This window comes from Haemorhous mexicanus, chromosome 1, assembly GCF_027477595.1.
Source record: "Haemorhous mexicanus isolate bHaeMex1 chromosome 1, bHaeMex1.pri, whole genome shotgun sequence".
In the NCBI taxonomy this organism is placed as follows: Eukaryota; Metazoa; Chordata; class Aves; order Passeriformes; family Fringillidae; genus Haemorhous; species Haemorhous mexicanus.
The window spans coordinates 136,120,019-136,137,633 of record NC_082341.1 but is presented as its reverse complement, the minus strand read 5'-3'; the positions used below and the strand labels follow the sequence as shown (position 1 = coordinate 136,137,633).

Sequence of the window (17,615 nt, the reverse complement as noted above, 5' to 3'; positions counted from 1 at the left end):
GCATTTATTGCATTTGCGGGGTGCCCTGACGAAGGAAGGAATGAAGAATCTGACTCCATGTTCCAGAAGACAGATTATTTTATGATACTAAAGAATACTAAACTAAACTATACTAAAGAATACAGAAAGGATACTTAAAGAAGGCCAAAAAGATAATAACGAAAACTCGTGACTCCTCCAGAGGCCCAACACAGCTTGGCCCCAGTTGGCCATTGAGTCAAAACAACTCACAGCAGAAACCAATGAAACAACCACCTGTTGGTAAACAACCTCCAAACACATTCCAAAGGAGCAAAACACGGGAGAAGCAAATCAGATAATTATTGTTTTCCTTTTTCTCTGAGGCTTCCCACTTTCCAAGGAGAAAAATCCTGGGCAAAAAGATTTTTCCAGAAAATGTGAATGCCACAAGCATTGAGTGGGAAAGACCAGGCATGGCTTGAATCTGAATCCCTACACTGCTTTGGACGTGCCTGGCCCAGTGTAGTGCTTTGCCCTTCCTGTTCCCATCTTCTAGACTCATCTACAAGTAAGGACTTTAAATTAAGTTGGCTGTGGTCACTGTGTTGATTTTTGAGTCTCGCAGCATGTCTGTGAGTTGCAAAGTGATGTAGGGTGAGAGTCTGGCTGCTCAACACCTGTCTGTTCCTGAGATTTCATGAGGTTACTGTTGGGATCTGGGACATTGCTGTCACACAAAGGAGTAGTGTTGCTCCCATCTTGAATCTGTGCTTCTGCTGCTTCATTTGACCTAGCACTCATTTCACTCCTTGATGAGACAATTTGTCTGGGTAAATTGATAGGGAAATACTCATTGATGTAATTTTTAAAATAAAAGTTGTCTTTCATGTAAAATCTCACCTGTAACACCAGCACCTTAAGATTTTGTGATCCAAAGACTGCATTGCTCTTCAGAGCTTAAGTATGATCCTTTTACTATGGTCTTGAAGTCTGCTTTGGGCACTGATAAAAAAAATGTCTGAATCTTATCCTTGCTTGTCTCCAATAGTCTGCCATATCTGATTGAGTCCTCTTTGAAGGAATCAAAAACCCCCAAATTATTCAATCAGAAATCAGACCAAACTCAAAAAAAAAAAAAAAAGGCTTTAGAAAGATGAACAAACAACAGAACAAACAACAGACTGTGCACTTCAGTCATAAGGGAGGTGGGGACCTTTGACTAACCTGGTAACTGACGACTGTGATTATTTCATTTGGAGTCTTGGTGACATGTATAAACTGTTATGCTCATGTTTATAATGTCACCATGGATTGTCCCAGAAGAATGGCATTCATTAATGTGAGCAGTGGGGAGATATGCTTCCCATGCTTTGACTAGTATGGACTTTGAAACATGTGGCCAGCAGCTTCAAAGAACAGCCAGTTGGTGTGTGAATCTACACCAGGCCTGGAGCAGAGCTCTTAAGGAAGGGATGGTTGCAGTGTGCTCAAAAGTAAATAGCCAGCATCAAACTGCACAGGTGTGTGCTGCTTGGACTGAGGTTATACTGGTATAACTCCTCTCCTCAATGACCTTCATGGCAGATTTACATCATCTAGGCGAGAAGCTTTGGCCTCGGCTGGTGATCCGAACTGCTTTGCCCATAGTGGGGAAATGAAGAGAGGTTATGGAACTATGATAGCGAGACGCCACAGAATTGTTAAACTCTTGGATGAGACACACAGCCACTCTCTGGCTATATTTCCCTTTGTATCCTGCTGCGGTTTGCAGAAACAACCCTGTAAGGTAGAGGTCTATGGTGAAGTGCAAGGTTTGGGGGAAGTCCCTCCACACACAGAAACAATGACTCAGAGCAAAGCAAACACTGGCTCCTTGGACAGGACTTCATGGTGGTGAGGTGAGGTAGTAACCTAGAAGTGCATATCCCTCTGCGCACAAATATACCTCTGGCTGACCTTTAATTCCCTAAAGCCAGGGAATTAAATCATCCTCATGGGAGCTGAAACCTCCACCAGAGTCCTAGCTAACATGTTGGATGACTAGGCTGTCATCCTGATGGAAACAAAGTGATTTTGCCAGCTGATACAGATTGTACTTGAAGCCTTTTTCTTCAACAGCCAAGGATATCTTCACTGTAAATATATTCCTGTGAAAAACAACCAAAATATGGGGTTTGTGTGCATAACAGACTTGTACCCACACAGTTAAATCTCAATTAAAATCTAGTTTAATTTTTTGTGCTCCAGCTTGGGAGTAAATAGATCATGACTGCATTTACTTTGCTTTATGACTCTAACCTACTATTTCTTAATGTTCCTTTTCCATTTTTATTGGGGGTATTGTCGTGGGTTTGGGGATTTTTTTCTGCTTTGTAATTGTCACAAGGTTCTTTTATTTATTGACTTCTTATCATGTTATTTTCTTTCCTTGGTTTCTCTCTCTTTCAGTAACAGTCTTTTGCTCTCAGCAGTGACTGAAGCACCATGAAGATTTTCATTCAGTGTCTGTGTTATCATGCAGCAATGACTCAGTCATCATGTCAAGATGACCAAGAGCAAGCAAAGCTTGTCGTGTCTGCAGAAGCTTCTGTCAAATAATAGCAGCTTTCACCCGATCAAGTCTCTAGCTCCATCTCTTGACTATTGTGCTTGTTTTGGCCAGAGTTAATGTTCTTCACAGTAATTTGTGTGGTCTGTGTTTTGGATTTATGATGAAAAAGTATTGCTAGCAATCAGGATGTTTAGTTACAGCTGAGCAGTGCTTGCACAGCATTGAGGTGAGCTTTGTTCCTCATACTGCCCCATCAATGTGTAGGCTGGGGATGCACAAGAAGCAGGAAGGGGACACAGCTGGGACAGCTGACCCCAAGTGACCAAAGGAATATTCCATCCATATGGTGTCGTGCTCAGCATGTAAAGCAGGGGGAAGAAGGGGAAAAGGGGACATTTGGCATTGGTCCTCCTAGATAACCATTACCCATGATGGGGCCCTGCTTCTGTAGAAATGGCTGAACACTTACACACTGATGGGAAGCAGTGAATGAATTCCTGATATTGCTTTGCTTCTCATGCAGCATTTGCTTTATCTATTAAACTGTCTCTATCTCACGAGTTTTTGCACTTTTACCCTTCCAGTTTTCTCCCCCATCTTGCTGGAAGAGTGGCTCCAGCTGCATGAGACTGAGCTGCTGGCTGCTGTGATAAGCACACATCAGAGGCTGCCAGGACAAACTGAAGAGCAGTGCATGGTTTAAAAAGCATGCATGTGAGTGATAATAGCATCTGGCTCATGAAAAGGATAGTCAGTTCTCCTTCATCTCTTCAATTCCTGAAAAGGAATTTATCTTCCTCCCCCCATTTCCATAGTAATCCCTGTCAAGAAGAAGCTCTATAACCATTATGTCCTATACTAATGCTAAAATAGCAGAAAAAAGAGATAGCAAGTTCCAAATTGGACAATCCACATAAGATACAGTTGTTGAAAGACCAACAATGCTCAAAACTAGGGGAAAAAGCATCACCACCTTGTTATCTCTGTAAGTACAACAGAGCATATAAAAAGGTGTTAAAGGTACGTAGAAGGGATCACTCAGTTACACTGATTTTAGTTTTCTCTTGCAGAAGGCAGCTCTGAAGTAGATGCTTTGGTTTTTTTGTGAACTAAACACGTACTCCTTATGTCAGCATTCACCATGAATTACAAAATGCTAATAATACTTTTTATATTTTAAACCAGTAAACTACAGTTTGTAGTAAAATGTCAAAATGTACAATTGCAATGTGTCACAGGGAGACAGCAGAGCAAACATGAGCCCACTACCTATATCTCAGGCCCTTGCAAGAAACTTGCATGTGAGGCCATTTCTTTGGAGTTTATTTTTTTATTCCAAGATTTGCATCTTACAGTTTTTAACATAAGTATCTGCAAATTAAAAGCATCCAGCTGTGTGTTTATGTATATGCATCCATCGACATACGTGTGAACATTTCAGGGAGTGCAGGACCTCTTGTTTTAGGTCACCACTGATAATCTAGAAGTTGTTTATATTTAAATGAATAATGCTGCTAAGCAGAAGGTTCTGCCTTCTAGAGTCCACTCATTTTTTTTGCATTAGGAACTATCTGTAAATGATTAACGCTCAATCAAAACAAAAAAATCAAACTAGGAGAGCCAAGTGCGAGAGGTGCAGGAAGGAAAGCAAAAGAACTATTGCAGAGCAACCCTCCTCTGCAGGAACAGCAGGCTGGAAGGGCCTTTGGGCAGCTCCTTCCCCTGACATAAAATCAAGTAATTATTTTAACAGATGGATCCAACTTCATTCTAATTGCAGTCAGGTCTTTTCTTTTTTCCCTGTCATGTTGTTACTCCTGTTAGAATATTTCTGAAGTGCCACTGGCTTGGAAGCATTGTGATTTCCTGCCTGTGTTTACCCCTGTCTGACATGGGTGACTTTGTGTTTCAACAACTGAGCATGTTCACTCAGGTTGTGACATGGAGAAGAATTTTCTGTGAAGATCAAAGGAAGGGTTAGTTACAGCTAACAGAAGATTATTTGAGTTAGAATGGCAGACAAGCCTGCCTTTGTTTGAAAGGGATGCTGGAGAGGTGCATGCTGGAAGAGGTATGCCATTCCTCTCAACTGGTAAAGGGAGATTCTTATATAAAAATTCTTTTGAGGATTTGCTAAATAATGTATTAAGCTGGTTACATTTCTCTCAGGGTTTTCTGTTTCTGATTGAGGTGGAGTCAGAAGTAGCTCCTTTGTACTTTAGCAAAACTTGTACTACAGGAGTAGTACAAGTCAGACAGTAACAGGAGGGAACGAGCTCTCTGTGCTCGGTTTGGAGGCACGTTTGTGTGTACATGCAGAGGTTGTGTGTGCATGCAGAGTGAGACATCTCTCTGAGAGTACTCCTTGTGCCTTGCCCTGCCTGTTGGAACACTGACCAGCTCCATTTACTCAGTTGTTCAGATAGCTCCCTTTTGAGCCTGCCTCCAGCTTGCCATAGGCCTTGTGTCACCTCCTTGGCTCTCAGTTTAGGGGTCCAGGGAGCCACATTAAGCATGTGATAGGAACAGCACAGCCTCTCAATGTGAGCCAGACTGTAGCTTCTGGGGATTAATACTCCTAGGCTTGGAGTGGTCTGGCTTGGACCTTTCCTTGTACACCGGGAATTAGCCTGGGTCAGGCAGGGATATCCAGAAAGCCTGCTCTTGGGCAGCAATAGAAGCATATCCCCAAGCCAACTGGCCATTTCGTGGGAGAAGCCGGTCAGGCAGAGCTAGCTTGCCTCCCTGTTTCTCCAGTGGGACCTGGAAACTGGCAAAAGTTTATAATCCTCCTCTTGCTTTCCCTGGTATTTAATTTCTGTAGTTGCCATGGAGACAATATGTGATGGTACTTGAGAAAATCTTTTATTAAGATGTTTTCAGCTATGATTGATGTTTTTATACAGTCATGGGAGAGGTTTTTATTTGAAATCTAGCAGGCATTATTAAAAATATGAAATGGTCTTTGATTATGCAGCAAAATATCTCAGGAACTAAAATGTGCCAAAGTATCACAGGCTGCTTGGGGAAACAGTGTAAAAATCTATTCTGCCCCTTCTCCATTCTCCCATTTATTTCTAGTTTTAAGATTTCGTTCCTGAGAATAAGAAATTGAAATGTAGAGGTTGAGAGGTTTGGTTTTAACTCTTCAAAAAGGGAAAAAAATTGCTACTTACAGTAGTCTCTTAAAACTACCTGAAAGTAGGATGTAGTGAGGTGGGTGATTCTTGTCTCCCTAGTAACAAGTGATAGAACAAGAAGAAATGGCCTCAGGTTGTGTCAAGGAAGGTTTGAATAGTACAGTAGGAAAAATTTTTTCCCAGAAAAGGTTCTGAAAAATTGGAACAGTCTGCCCAGGAAGGAGTTTGAGTCACCATCCCTGAAGGTGTTTAAAAGACATGTAGATGGTGTGCTTAGGGTTTAAGCGGTGGACTTGGCAGTACTGGGTTAATGGCTGGACTGAATTATCTTAAAAGTCTTTTTTAACTTAAATAACTCTATGATTCTAGGCTTGTTAACAATACAGTGGGTGGATAAGTTTGTATATAACCTTAGTAAGCACATAAAAAGTTAGTTTAGTTACTTTATTTCACACTACATATTCTCCAGCTTGGTTTATTACCTGCTATGTATATGAATTAAAACAATCAGAGTGATTAATATAATTAGAATCTCAGGGAAGTGATTAAAACAGAGAGATAAAAGAGTCCCATTGCTGTAGTTGCTGTATCCTCTGAAGTTCCCCCGCCTTTTCATAACTTACCAGACTCTCATTCCAGCCTTTGCAATTTGTTACTTTTTTGGAAAAAGATAAATTTTAAATTTGTGAGGTAATGGAGATACCAAGTCTCCTCTCTCTATTCCTAACAATGATGATTCCAAATGTTTTAACTTTCTCCTTCTCATATATTGAACAATGCCCCTTTTCTTTTATGTTGCAATGAAAAAATCAAATGTATTTTCATTTCATGTTCCCACACTGGTAATTGCCCTTTTACTCTTATTTCAGCTGTCCTTCAGTACTTCATATGGACCTTAACTGATATCTGAGCATATGAATTGCACTATGAAAACCATTGGAACAAGGACCTTGTTTTATTTATACATCTGTGAAGTACTGAGTACAGCCAAAGCTCTGTGAATAATAATAGCTAAATGATAAGCCTCTCCCAATTCCACATGGTAGCTCTTTGAAAAATATGGTTTTTGTTAAGGACTCTGAATTCCTCTTGCTTCAGAGTTAACTCATAATTGGAAGCTCAGAACACGTTCCACCCCTTTCTCTTTTTTTTTAATAAGATCCATTGAGGTCTGACAAAATCCCAGTTATTGGAAATGGTGCATAGCTTTTGAAACAGTACACACCATTAAATTTGTTGGGAACACCTTTAGATCACAAATACATAGAGAAATCAACAAAAAAATAGGAGCAACAGTTTAACTAGCCTTGATGAGTGAGCTGACAACAGACATTTAAAGTGTTTGGGATATTTTCTACTCATCAGTTCCATTTATAGGCATGGCAAGTGTCCATAAATAATGGCGTGTACCTTTTAGTCAATGCAAATTATGTTCCTTTTTCTAAGTTTTCATTTCATAGACCTGGCAACTGCAGTTTAATGTGCTTTAGGAAAACACACATGTAATATGGATAAATTGCATTTCACCATATAACTGAGTCTCCAATGCAGATTTTAGTCTGCAAGTGATAAACTTACTAGAATTATTGCCAAAGACACAGATTTCAGCCTGGCTTTCATTTGCCATAAAACTCTTATTTTACTTTGACAATAAGTAGAGACTTTGCATGTGAAATGTCACTTTAAAATACTGTCAGAGTGATGTGAAAAGGTTCTCTGGTCAACAAGCATCAGGTCCTGCCCGAGTGCTGGGAGCAGGACCATACCCAGCCAGTGCCACACTGCTGCTCACTTATTTTGAATAGCAATGTGCTGCCACTCCACGTGACAAATGGATTTCTCCTGACTGATGGTTCAGACCTCCCTCCCCCACACTTCAGCTAGTGCAGGAGCCTCATGTGGCTGGCATGGGGATGACAGGCGAGTGCTGAGGGTGCCTTGCTTGAGGTGAATTTGCCATTTCTTGAACTCATTTACCCTGGGACCCCCTGTACAGGGCAGTGTCACCCCTGACAAACTGCACAGGGTCACCAGTTTAAAACCCTTGCTATGAATTGTGAATTTTGACCCTCCTTTAGTGTTAAACATTGGTAGGTGGCTGATGAAGAACACAATGGTAATGGGGTACTTTTTGGATGGATTTTTTTCAGGCAGTCAAGCAGGGCAGTGAGGGAGTGGCAGGCCAGAGGAAAGCATTCCTCAAGCCTGTTTTGCCACCAAGTAAAATGCTGGCAGATCCACAATCTCAGTCCATGGTCTGTGTGCTCAGGGGTTATCTAGGAAGGTCTTCAAAGTGGGTAGGTGACTTTCGTGGCTGGTTCCAAAACATATTAATTAAAGTGAAGTAAATTGAATTTCCGTATTGTTTTTTATTTTCTGGAAAACTTAAGGTTGTTTCTGTGACAAGCCTCATGCATTTGGAAGCACTGGAAGAATGTGTCAGCAGTTTGAAATCTCGGGTCTGACAAAGTGGCCTGTATGCTCAGACAGATGTTTCGGAGATGAAGAAACTTGCATTTTATGCCAACAGTTCTGAATATTTAAAGCTCTTTCCTGTAGAAGTCCTTAGCTGACTGAAGTAGTACCATGGCTCTGAAGTTGTGTCTGCAGCTGAATTCCCCAACTGAGGTTTGTCTTGAGACTTATGTGTAGGAAGCTCTGCAGTGCTGTGGATGATATCACAACTGGATATCACAACTGGAAACTCAGAGAATATCATGTTTATTACTTATTAAACTGGCTGTTCCACCAGTCCTTTAGCCTCTGAAGGTTATTAAATGGCAGACACTGCACAAATAATAAAGCCTTTCACATGATAAGATGGGAACAGAAGGGCTCTCGTGGCTTTCAGGGCAGTACAGCAATGTTGTGATCTGTCTTCAGTTGCAGGTTGTCTTTCATGAATGGTTTTCCCAGCCTGACATGCTTTTTCTCTTCTGGGTGCTGCTGTGTGTGGTAACCCTGGTTCAATAGAAATTGCCTGCTGATTTGATTCACTCTGATTTGAGATGTTTGCAATGTAATTTTCCTCTTTACTGCATTCCCCCCCATTTTTTAATTTAATATGAGCATGTGTGGGTATGAACCCGCATGAGACAGTTTTGCCATGCTGTGGCTGCAGAGTGTTGCTGTACTTTCATCTCATCTCCCTGAATGGATCCATGTGATGTTTGACCTCCTTAGGGTTTCGTACTCTGCTCTTCGTCTTTAGGGGTCTGTCCAGCCCTGGCTTTGGAGCAGAGCTCATGAACAGCTGTCAGCCTGGAGCAGGCAGTGCAGTATATATGCCAGCAGCAATGCTCAGGTGAAACATGTGGTCATTGCCATAAGGTGACCTGAGCCATGAGGGTAAGGTTTGAGCCCAGCCTGCTGCCTTGATTGTACACATGCACTGCTTTTTCTTGGGTGCAGACCAGGAGGTTGCTAAAGTTAGGCACAGAGGAGTGTCACAGCATAAGGATTTTAGGCTAAAAGATGGCAGATTTAGACTAGATACAAGGAAGAAGCTTTTCACAATGAGGGTGGTGAGGCACTGGAACAGTTTGCACAGAGAAATTGTGGATGCCCCATTCCTGGAAATGTTCAAGGCTGGATGGGGCTTTGACCAGCATGGTAGAAGGTGTCCTTGCCCATGGCAGACAGGTTGGAATTAAATTATATTTAAGCTCCCTTCCAACCCAATCCATTCTGTGTTTCTCCAAGAAGAGAATTGACTTTGTAAGATTGTTTCTGTTCAGACACAGGCTGGTCATTATGATAGAAATCCTATGTGTCCCACAGTGATATCTGAGCCAAGCCCACAGGTACTTGGTAAAGCAACCACTGTGGGGCAAAAGCAGTTGCTGCTCTGGGGAGGACACCCATGATGCAGGGCATTGGAAATCCCACTGCTGGAGATTTGATTCACAGCCTCTAGAGGCACGCACTCAGGTCATCACCAGTACCCACACATGGATCTGATTTAGCACATTATTTTAGATGACCAGTGGAACACATGACCTCATCCTCTGCTCACCAGCTGCATTCAAGAGCTGGATGGAGACCCCCTTGTGGTTTGGCTTAAGATCAGTGGTGTTTTCTCCATGGTGTGCTGGTTGCCTCCTGAGTCCTGTGCAAGGTTTGCGACCCCCAACTGAAAACTGGGGGGCAGGAGCTGCAAGGGGTTGCATCCGGAGATGCAGCCATAACGATGGGATCAGCCTCTGGAACAACAAGAGCCACAGAGAGACTGAGTTCTCGGCTGGGAGTAGTGGGGATTTGTTACAATTACTAATGTAAGTGCAATAAAATGATGGGGTAAATGAGGGGGCAGATTCTGTTTTCTATTCCCTTCTGTCTCCTTTTTCTTAAACACTTCATGACAAGGCTGACAAGGCCACTTCTCCACCTCCTCACAAGGGAGCATGTTGTCATTTAAAAAGTACAACTCTTTAGGAGCAAGAAAACAGTTTTGATTTAGTTGCTGTTTTTTGAAGCTGCTGTGTGGGCAGGATGAAGTGGTCCAGCTTTGGGCAAGATCAGTGCTCAGGATTTGATGCTACAGCATTAAGGCATAAGGAAGAAAAACCCATGTGCTCTGCTTCTGCAAGGCCTGGGTGGTGTCTGTGGGACAGCATTTCCCCACAGTGGAAGGAGGCTGCTGTGTCCCTGTAACAGTGGGTGCTGATCTCTGCAGGGACGTCTGTGCTGAGGTGTCACATCACACACTGGCTCCAGGGAGGTGTGTTCCCAGAGCATGAAAAACACACTGTGTGTGTGAGAGCCCAGAACATGCTGCTGGATCCCACTGGAGGATCCCAGGGAGAGGATGCAAGAGGGGAAGGACCTCCAGTGGCCATGCACCAGAGGCTACGGGCTAAAATCTTGAGTAATGCTTCTCACTGGATGCTTCTTGTATGCAAGCTGTGGCACTGATGCTGTAATAGTTAGCAGAGGGAGCCCTCTCACTTCCTGCTCTCTTGTCCCTGAATCCCTTTGGACCCATCAGTCATGTCTTGGTGACACCTGGCAGGCAGCCAAGCACTTCTCTCAGAACAGTTCTGTTGTCTGCTTCTCCTGCCAACTCCCAGCCACTACAGAAACAGAGGGCCTGGAAACAGTTGGATTCTGCTGCTTGGCTTAAATATTATATTTGATTTGTAATATGGCTGTTGTTTCTTCACACTTTTGGGGATGCCTTTGCTTAGCCAGGAACTATCTAGCCACAACAACAATCCCCCCTCCAAGTGCTTTTGGGACAACATGCTGCCCTTTATAAATGTTGAGGGGTAGCAGTCTCTGTGGCTGGTAGGCACTGCCAGCTCAGAGCTGCCCAGGGACCTTCTTGGGTAAGTATGATGAAACATGAGGCTGTAAGCACAGAGTTGGATGCCGCTTTACAGCCTGGAAACAGTTGTTATGCTGGGTTATATTACCATGACCTTGTTTATAAAAACTGATGGTATGTTTGTCTTCTCTACAAGCTAATGGGGCTCCTCACAGCACTGTAGAAGTGACCTTCAATGGGTTTTTAATACACTTAGGATGGCTTGCAATGTGTTAGAACATTTTGACGGTGCACAGGGAGCTCTATCAAGTACATGCTGTTTGACCTTGCTGAAATGGCATCTTTAAATGACTTCTTTCCAAAATAATGAATCCTGCTTGAGTGTTTTTAATTTCTTGGCTTCGTAGAAAGCTTGCAAATCTTACTGAAATTTAGACATTCTGATTAGGAAATTATTTAATGAAATAACACAATACAGTAAAGAAACTTTCAGGAGACCTATGTTCCTGGCTGCCCTGTCAAATAGTGGATATGTTAACACATAAGATAATTGTGTTCCAATAGGAATGGTTTGATTGCTGATGCTCCTCCTTCTGGTTAATGTAAAAACTAGGTCCTTTTTTGGGAGAAAAAAACCTGTCTGTGGTTTTCAGCTGAAACCCTGTCTGTGGTTTTCAACTGCCTAGTTTTGTCTTTTGTGAGATTTAAGGAGGTGTTCTACTGAAGGACAGTAAAACCAGTGTGCCTTTCCATCCCCACTTGTTTACTGCTTAAGCCCTAGTCAACTATTTCAGAGGTATTTCTTATCACTTTACTCACTGCAACATGAACTCAGTGACTGAGAAGGACAATAATTTGGTTTTGATTGGGTCATAATGTGCTATCAGAAAACCACCATTATATTTATCTTCTTCAACTAATAAGTATTTTTGTATTTCTTTGCTTTGTGATTTGCAGATTCAGCTGTTTGGAGTTCTACTTGCTGCTGCTTCAAATTTTCTCATCAGTGTCTCTTTGAATATACAGGTATGATATGGTTTCTGTTTATTCAGAGTTGTTTATATTTAGCAAGTACTTACAATGCAGTTTGGTTTTGATGAAGTTCAAAATGCAACTTTTGTTGCATTTCTTAAACCTTCTCTCTTTCATTAACTGTAACCTACCAGTGCCCTGCTATAATTGCTGGGAGTTGGGAGTTGTTGGGAGCTCTCAGCCTGTTCTGTGCTGTGATTTTCATGTAGGAATAGAAGAGATATTCATAACTCCTCCTCCTTTTAATGTGCCAGAAAGAAATACCAGCTGTGAGTCACTTGTGGTCCAACTGAACCTGGGAGTAAGGAAAGGTATCAAAAGCTTTGCTGAAGTCCAAAAAGATTACATTACTGGCTTTCCTAGATCAGCTAGGTGGGTTACCCTGTTGCAGAAGGAAATCAGGTTTGACAAGCAGAACTTTCTTCCGATGAAGGTGTGCTGGCTGTGGCTGTTGACATCAAGGTGTTTTTCAATACCTCCCAGAATAATCTTTTCCATGATTGTCCTGGCACTGGATTGAGACTGACAGGTCTCAATTCTGATTCCTGTCTCACTGACAGGAATTTTCAGGGTTCCCCTTCTCGCCCTTCTTGAAAATCCGGACGATGTTCACCAGCTTTCAGTCAGCTGGGAGCTCTCCAGATTCCCAGTTCAAAAGTCAAGAGAGATTTTGCGATGACATCAGCTCGTTCTTTGAGGATTCTTGGATTAATCCCATCAGGCCCTCTAGATTTTTAGGGATCCAGCTGGAGGAGTAGGTCCTGCACAAGTTCAGGGTCAGCTGGGATTTGATAATTTTCACAGCCATGGTGCTGCAGCTCCGAGCACTGAGACCCCCTTGGTCCATCATCTGTGTTGAAGACAGAGGCAAAGAATGCATTAAACACCTCTGCCTTGGCCATATCTCTGTTTGTGAGGTGCCCATCCACATCCTGTAACAGCCTGGTGTTATTTCTATGCTGCCTTTTGCTATTATATATCTGAAAAATCCATTTTTATTGTCCTCCACATTTCTGTCCATCTTCAAGTTGAGCTTCGTCTGCATGAATTTGCTCCCTACAGTGGCAAGCTGCATCTCTGTATTCTTCCAGGTCACCTGACCTTGCTTCCCCTGGGCACACACCTTCCTTTTTTGTCTTAGACCCAAAAGAAGATCCCTGTTCACCAAACCAGCCTTCTGCTTGACTTCTGACACTGGGGAATTGCTGCTCCCGTGCCCTTAGGAGGTGATGCTTAAAAAAGTGACCAGCACTGACAGAGCCCAGCAGTACTGAAACATTTCCCAGGGGACTTTTCTTACTAGCTCCCTGAGCAGCCTGAAGTCTGCTCTCCTCATGTCCAGAGCTGAGGTTTTCCTGCACTTTTCCTCCTGTCCACAAGAATTTTAAACTCGAACATTTCGTGGTCTCTATGGCCAAGACAGTGCCAGTCACCACGTCACTCACGAGAGCTGACAAGCAGCAGATCAAGGAGGGCATCTTTCTGAGTTAGCTCCCTGAGAACCTGTTCCAAAAATGCATACAGACATAAAGGTTTTTACAGTATTGGACCCCAAAACAACTGTGGCAAATTTAGTTCTTCTTCTGCAATAAAGAGAAAATAATCTGAGTAAACACTATTTAAATCCTAAAAGTCAAGGAACATGTTGTCCTTACAACTGAGGTAAAGCATTGTAGGATGTCAATTATAAAATCCTTTCTGTTTTAATAATTAGAATGAACTCAGTAGAAAGTTACATTTCTCATTATCATCTGTGTCTTGTAGGCTTCATTGTATTTTGAGGTCTTCTAACAAAAGTTTTTAAAGCACAGAAGACATTGTTGTGTAAATTGTCCAGAAGAAGTATTTTTGCTAGCTAGGATTTTAGAAGTTGTGCAGGTCTCATATAAAGCTACTTCTTGCTTTTTCTGTGAAGGATGAAATAGAAAGTTGTGGAATATGAAAGCTTCTGTTCAATTTAATCCAGTTTATTAAAGCTAGAAGGTTCTTCAGTGATTCCCTTCTATTTAAACATCATTAGCTGGAGAATCCCATAGAAAGAAATCTGTTTAGCCAGAGGAGGTAGGCAAGTTGAGATGACTGCTGCCTTTCCAACAGGAGTTCCTGCCTGAGGGTGGTGACAGTGCTAGGACAGGCTCTAGGAAAACCTCTGAAGTGGAAAGGTAAAGGTGAAGAAAAGTGAAGGTGAAGTGGAAATTCTGTCTGGCCATATTAGTGAGGTTGCTCAGATTTCATATCTTCTGTCTGCTGAGGGTACTGGGTGCCCAAGTAGATGCTTGGCAAGGGGATATACCAAGGCATACAAGCAGACTTCCATTGACTTGTAATCATAACAGCCCTTACTGGATTTGAACTATCAGCTTTTTAAAAGCTGATTAGGGAAACCCAGTGGCCCTCTTTGCCATTTGACAGAAAATTTAAACTGGATTTTTTTATCTTTTAAATTAGGTCTTTGTCCATTTCGTAACTGTATCTTCTAAATATGAATAATGGCTTTCCCTAGATGTCAGCATTTATTTTTACACTCCTATTTACTGGACAGGCCAAATTTTTTTGTTCTGACCATGTAGTCCATTATCCTGCTTCTCTTCCCTCTAGCAGGTTGTCTACTAAAGAACAGCTCATCATTTGCAATTTCAGCTGAGTTATAAACAGCCTCCACCTAAATACCATTTGCACACATCACTGTGCAAAGACAGACATCTGGAGAAAGAAGGCTGTAGAGGAGTTGCTAAGCTCACCTTCCTGTGTTTGCTGCACATCTTTTCAATCTCACTGTGCCTTCGAAAGTTAATCCTACAAGAATCTGGGGTGAAAATACATCTCAGGATTCAGTTAAGAATTTGTCCTATTTAATTTTTGGCAGAAACTTGGATTGTTGAATAATAATTTGAACATTATTTACTATTAATTTAATTTGTATCTTTATTGGGCGTTTTTTTTTGGTTTTGTGTTTATTAAAATGGAAAATCCATTTTGGATGGTTGGCACAAGTTTGTTTTCCTTTTGCTCTTTTTCTTCTTGGAGGGCTAAACTTCCTCCTAGAATTTCATCCCCTGAACACATTCCACAGCACAAAGCTGCAACAATGTGCTGCATCTTCTCAACAAGAGCACTGACTAAGACTATGGGCTATTACAGACATTGCTGTTTGTCCCATGCTCTGTCAAGCAGCCTACAGAGAAGGATGGGAGTATGAGGAAAATCCTTTACAACCTCCCTGAGCTCTGCAGGGAGACTTCTAAAATCAAATATCAAGTGATGGAGAAAAAAATTTCTTTTAGCACTATTTGTAGTGTAATAGCTGTATCATTTGATTTCCACCTTTTTTGACCCATGTGCAGGAAGGCTGGAGAGTAATTTGAGAAAGGAAAATATAATCTGCAGAATTAATTTGGTAAACATTGCACCATTCCCAGTTTTGACACTTTTCTGATGGAGACAGCCTGGACTCTGTTTCAGAGGATCAAAGACAAATTGTCTTGCTATATACAAGTTCTTGCTGTACAGCCAGAGAAAAACAATTACAACTTGTGCCAATGATACCTTCTTCATGTAACAGAAAGTGTTGATGAAGTATTACTTGAGTATATGTTATACCTATGCCAACTGTTTTTTCTTTAGAAAATAATGCTTTACTTATGATCTCCTTCTAAGGTCAAACAGGAGACTGTAGCCAAATCATACATTCTATTTAATTAATTTAGTCCTCCCTACAGAAGATGTGAGTAAGTTCTGCCTTTTTCATTTTGAAAGTATATTTGTGGTGAGGATAGGTTTCACAGACAGGAACACCCTGTTGTCTGCTCCCCCTGTCCCAGTTTGTTGCCACAGTTTGATTCTGCCCCATCTCCTGCCTTTGAGTGTTTCCAGATTCCACAGCAGAACTGCTGAGCTTTGCTTTGAGACGAGAGCAGATGTGTGCAGTACCAGCTAGGAAGGACTAGCTGGTATTCACTTTGCATTTTTCTGGTTTATTCAGAGGCCTCATTTTCCAGCCCTTTCCACCACGGCTAAGAACGCACATCTGAAGCAGCACCGAGTTCACACAAAGCTCTGCAGCAACAAGCTCAAAGTCACGTTTGAAAGAAAAACCCGATGCACCTGGAACTTGAAGTTGACAGCCCCCTTAATTATTCCACTTTTGTCAGACATAAGAACACAATGGAAGTCTCTCTATTCATGCCTGTTCCTGATAATTGCTTTTCTAGAAATGCGCTCACCTCCGACTGGCTTGCCGGGCAGAGCCGATGCCCTGCTACAGGAGCAAGCTGTGGTGCTGGGGCATTGCCCTCCTGGGGCTGGCAGAGCTGGGCAATTTCACAGCCTATGCACTCGCCCCCATCGCTCTGGTGGCTCCACTGGGATGTGTTTCTGTTGTAGGTGAGATGATTTGCCATTTCTTGCTCGGATATTTGCTTTAATCAAATTCTTGCTTCTGGCTAGAGGAATGATACCACAGAAACTGCAGCAGGAACACAAGGGGAAAATGTTAATGTTGTGGTTTGAAAAGAAATTATTCATATAATTACATGAGCTGGCAGTTTGACAAAAACTGTCTACTTAAATCAAAGACTCTTCTAATATATTTCTTTTTCCACGGTTTTGTCTTTTGTGTCACTGTGCTCTGCTAGCTCCTGCCCAGTGCTGCAAGTGCTGCCAGCTCTGCAAGCCCCAAAGAGGGGGACTGGAATCCTGCTGCTTGCTAAGAGCTGTGCTCTGATCCTGAGTACCTACAACACATTTTCTGTGTTACCATCACACCAAGTGGCTTCTGCTGCCTGTTCCCTGCCCATCATCATGATTCATGTTGATGTGGGCAAACTTGCTTAGCACTCTGCATTATATGACAAAAAGGGCCTAAAAATTTCCAGAAATATTTAGTACATTTATGGACATTATTAAACATGTTCATTTGTTCCTTTATGTACAGATTACTTGGACTTTAGCTGAAGCTATATGATCTCACTCTTTACTTCATGTGGGGGTTTTTGTTATTAAGGTGCTCAGGTGTGAGTTGTCTGTTTCTTTAAAGTAACACACATTTGAAAATGTGTCTGTGTTGTGCTAGTGTAAAGCAGGGTAGACAGGGCAATATTGTGCAGAAGCTGTAAAAACAGGAATAGAGGGTGCAGCTACCTCCCTTAACCTGGTCACTTCACATCTACAGCTGAAACATCCAGGACTGAGAGATCTCAGCAGTTCTGAATATGCTGGAGCTCATTTACTTGCTATTGGCAAGTGATAGCATTTCATGGTCTCCAGCAATCAGTTGCATGCTTGGAAGTGACATTGCAGTGAGTGATTCTCCATGGGAAGGTAGAAAAGTTGAAATATCTTCCCAGTGGACTGCCTAGCTGTAGGGGAAGGAAGCAGCTAAACATATGTAGGTGAAATTTAGGAGAGAGAGAGGGAAAAGGAAACTGCAGGCAATTTACTGCAACCTTCAATGTTAACCTATTGCAGAATTTCAGATATAAAGCCATATTAGTTCCTCATAGTAGGAAAGAGTTCTCAAAGAAAGGAATGACGTATTACCTGAGAAGAAAATGTAAATTAATATGACATATCCCAGTGTGATTTTGGTGGCAGTAGATACATCTGTGACAATTGTAGGCATTATCAGAACTTCTCTGAACATAAAGAACATTGGCTAATCTCATTT

At 42.0% G+C, this 17,615-nt stretch overlaps 1 protein-coding gene and 1 long non-coding RNA gene across 2 annotated transcripts in view; both read left to right on the top strand.

Moving 5' to 3' along the window:
* NIPAL2 (NIPA like domain containing 2) overlaps positions 1-17,615 on the top strand; it is a 51,851-nt gene that overhangs the window by 6,340 nt on the left and 27,896 nt on the right. The window contains 2 exon segments of the mRNA XM_059864389.1: positions 11,876-11,944; positions 16,162-16,333. Of these exon segments, the coding sequence (XP_059720372.1) occupies positions 11,876-11,944; positions 16,162-16,333 (241 nt within the window).
* LOC132336666 (uncharacterized) lies at positions 401-3,072 on the top strand. The gene is made up of 2 exons (XR_009488909.1): positions 401-529; positions 2,410-3,072. It is a non-coding gene; the product is annotated as an uncharacterized LOC132336666 (long non-coding RNA).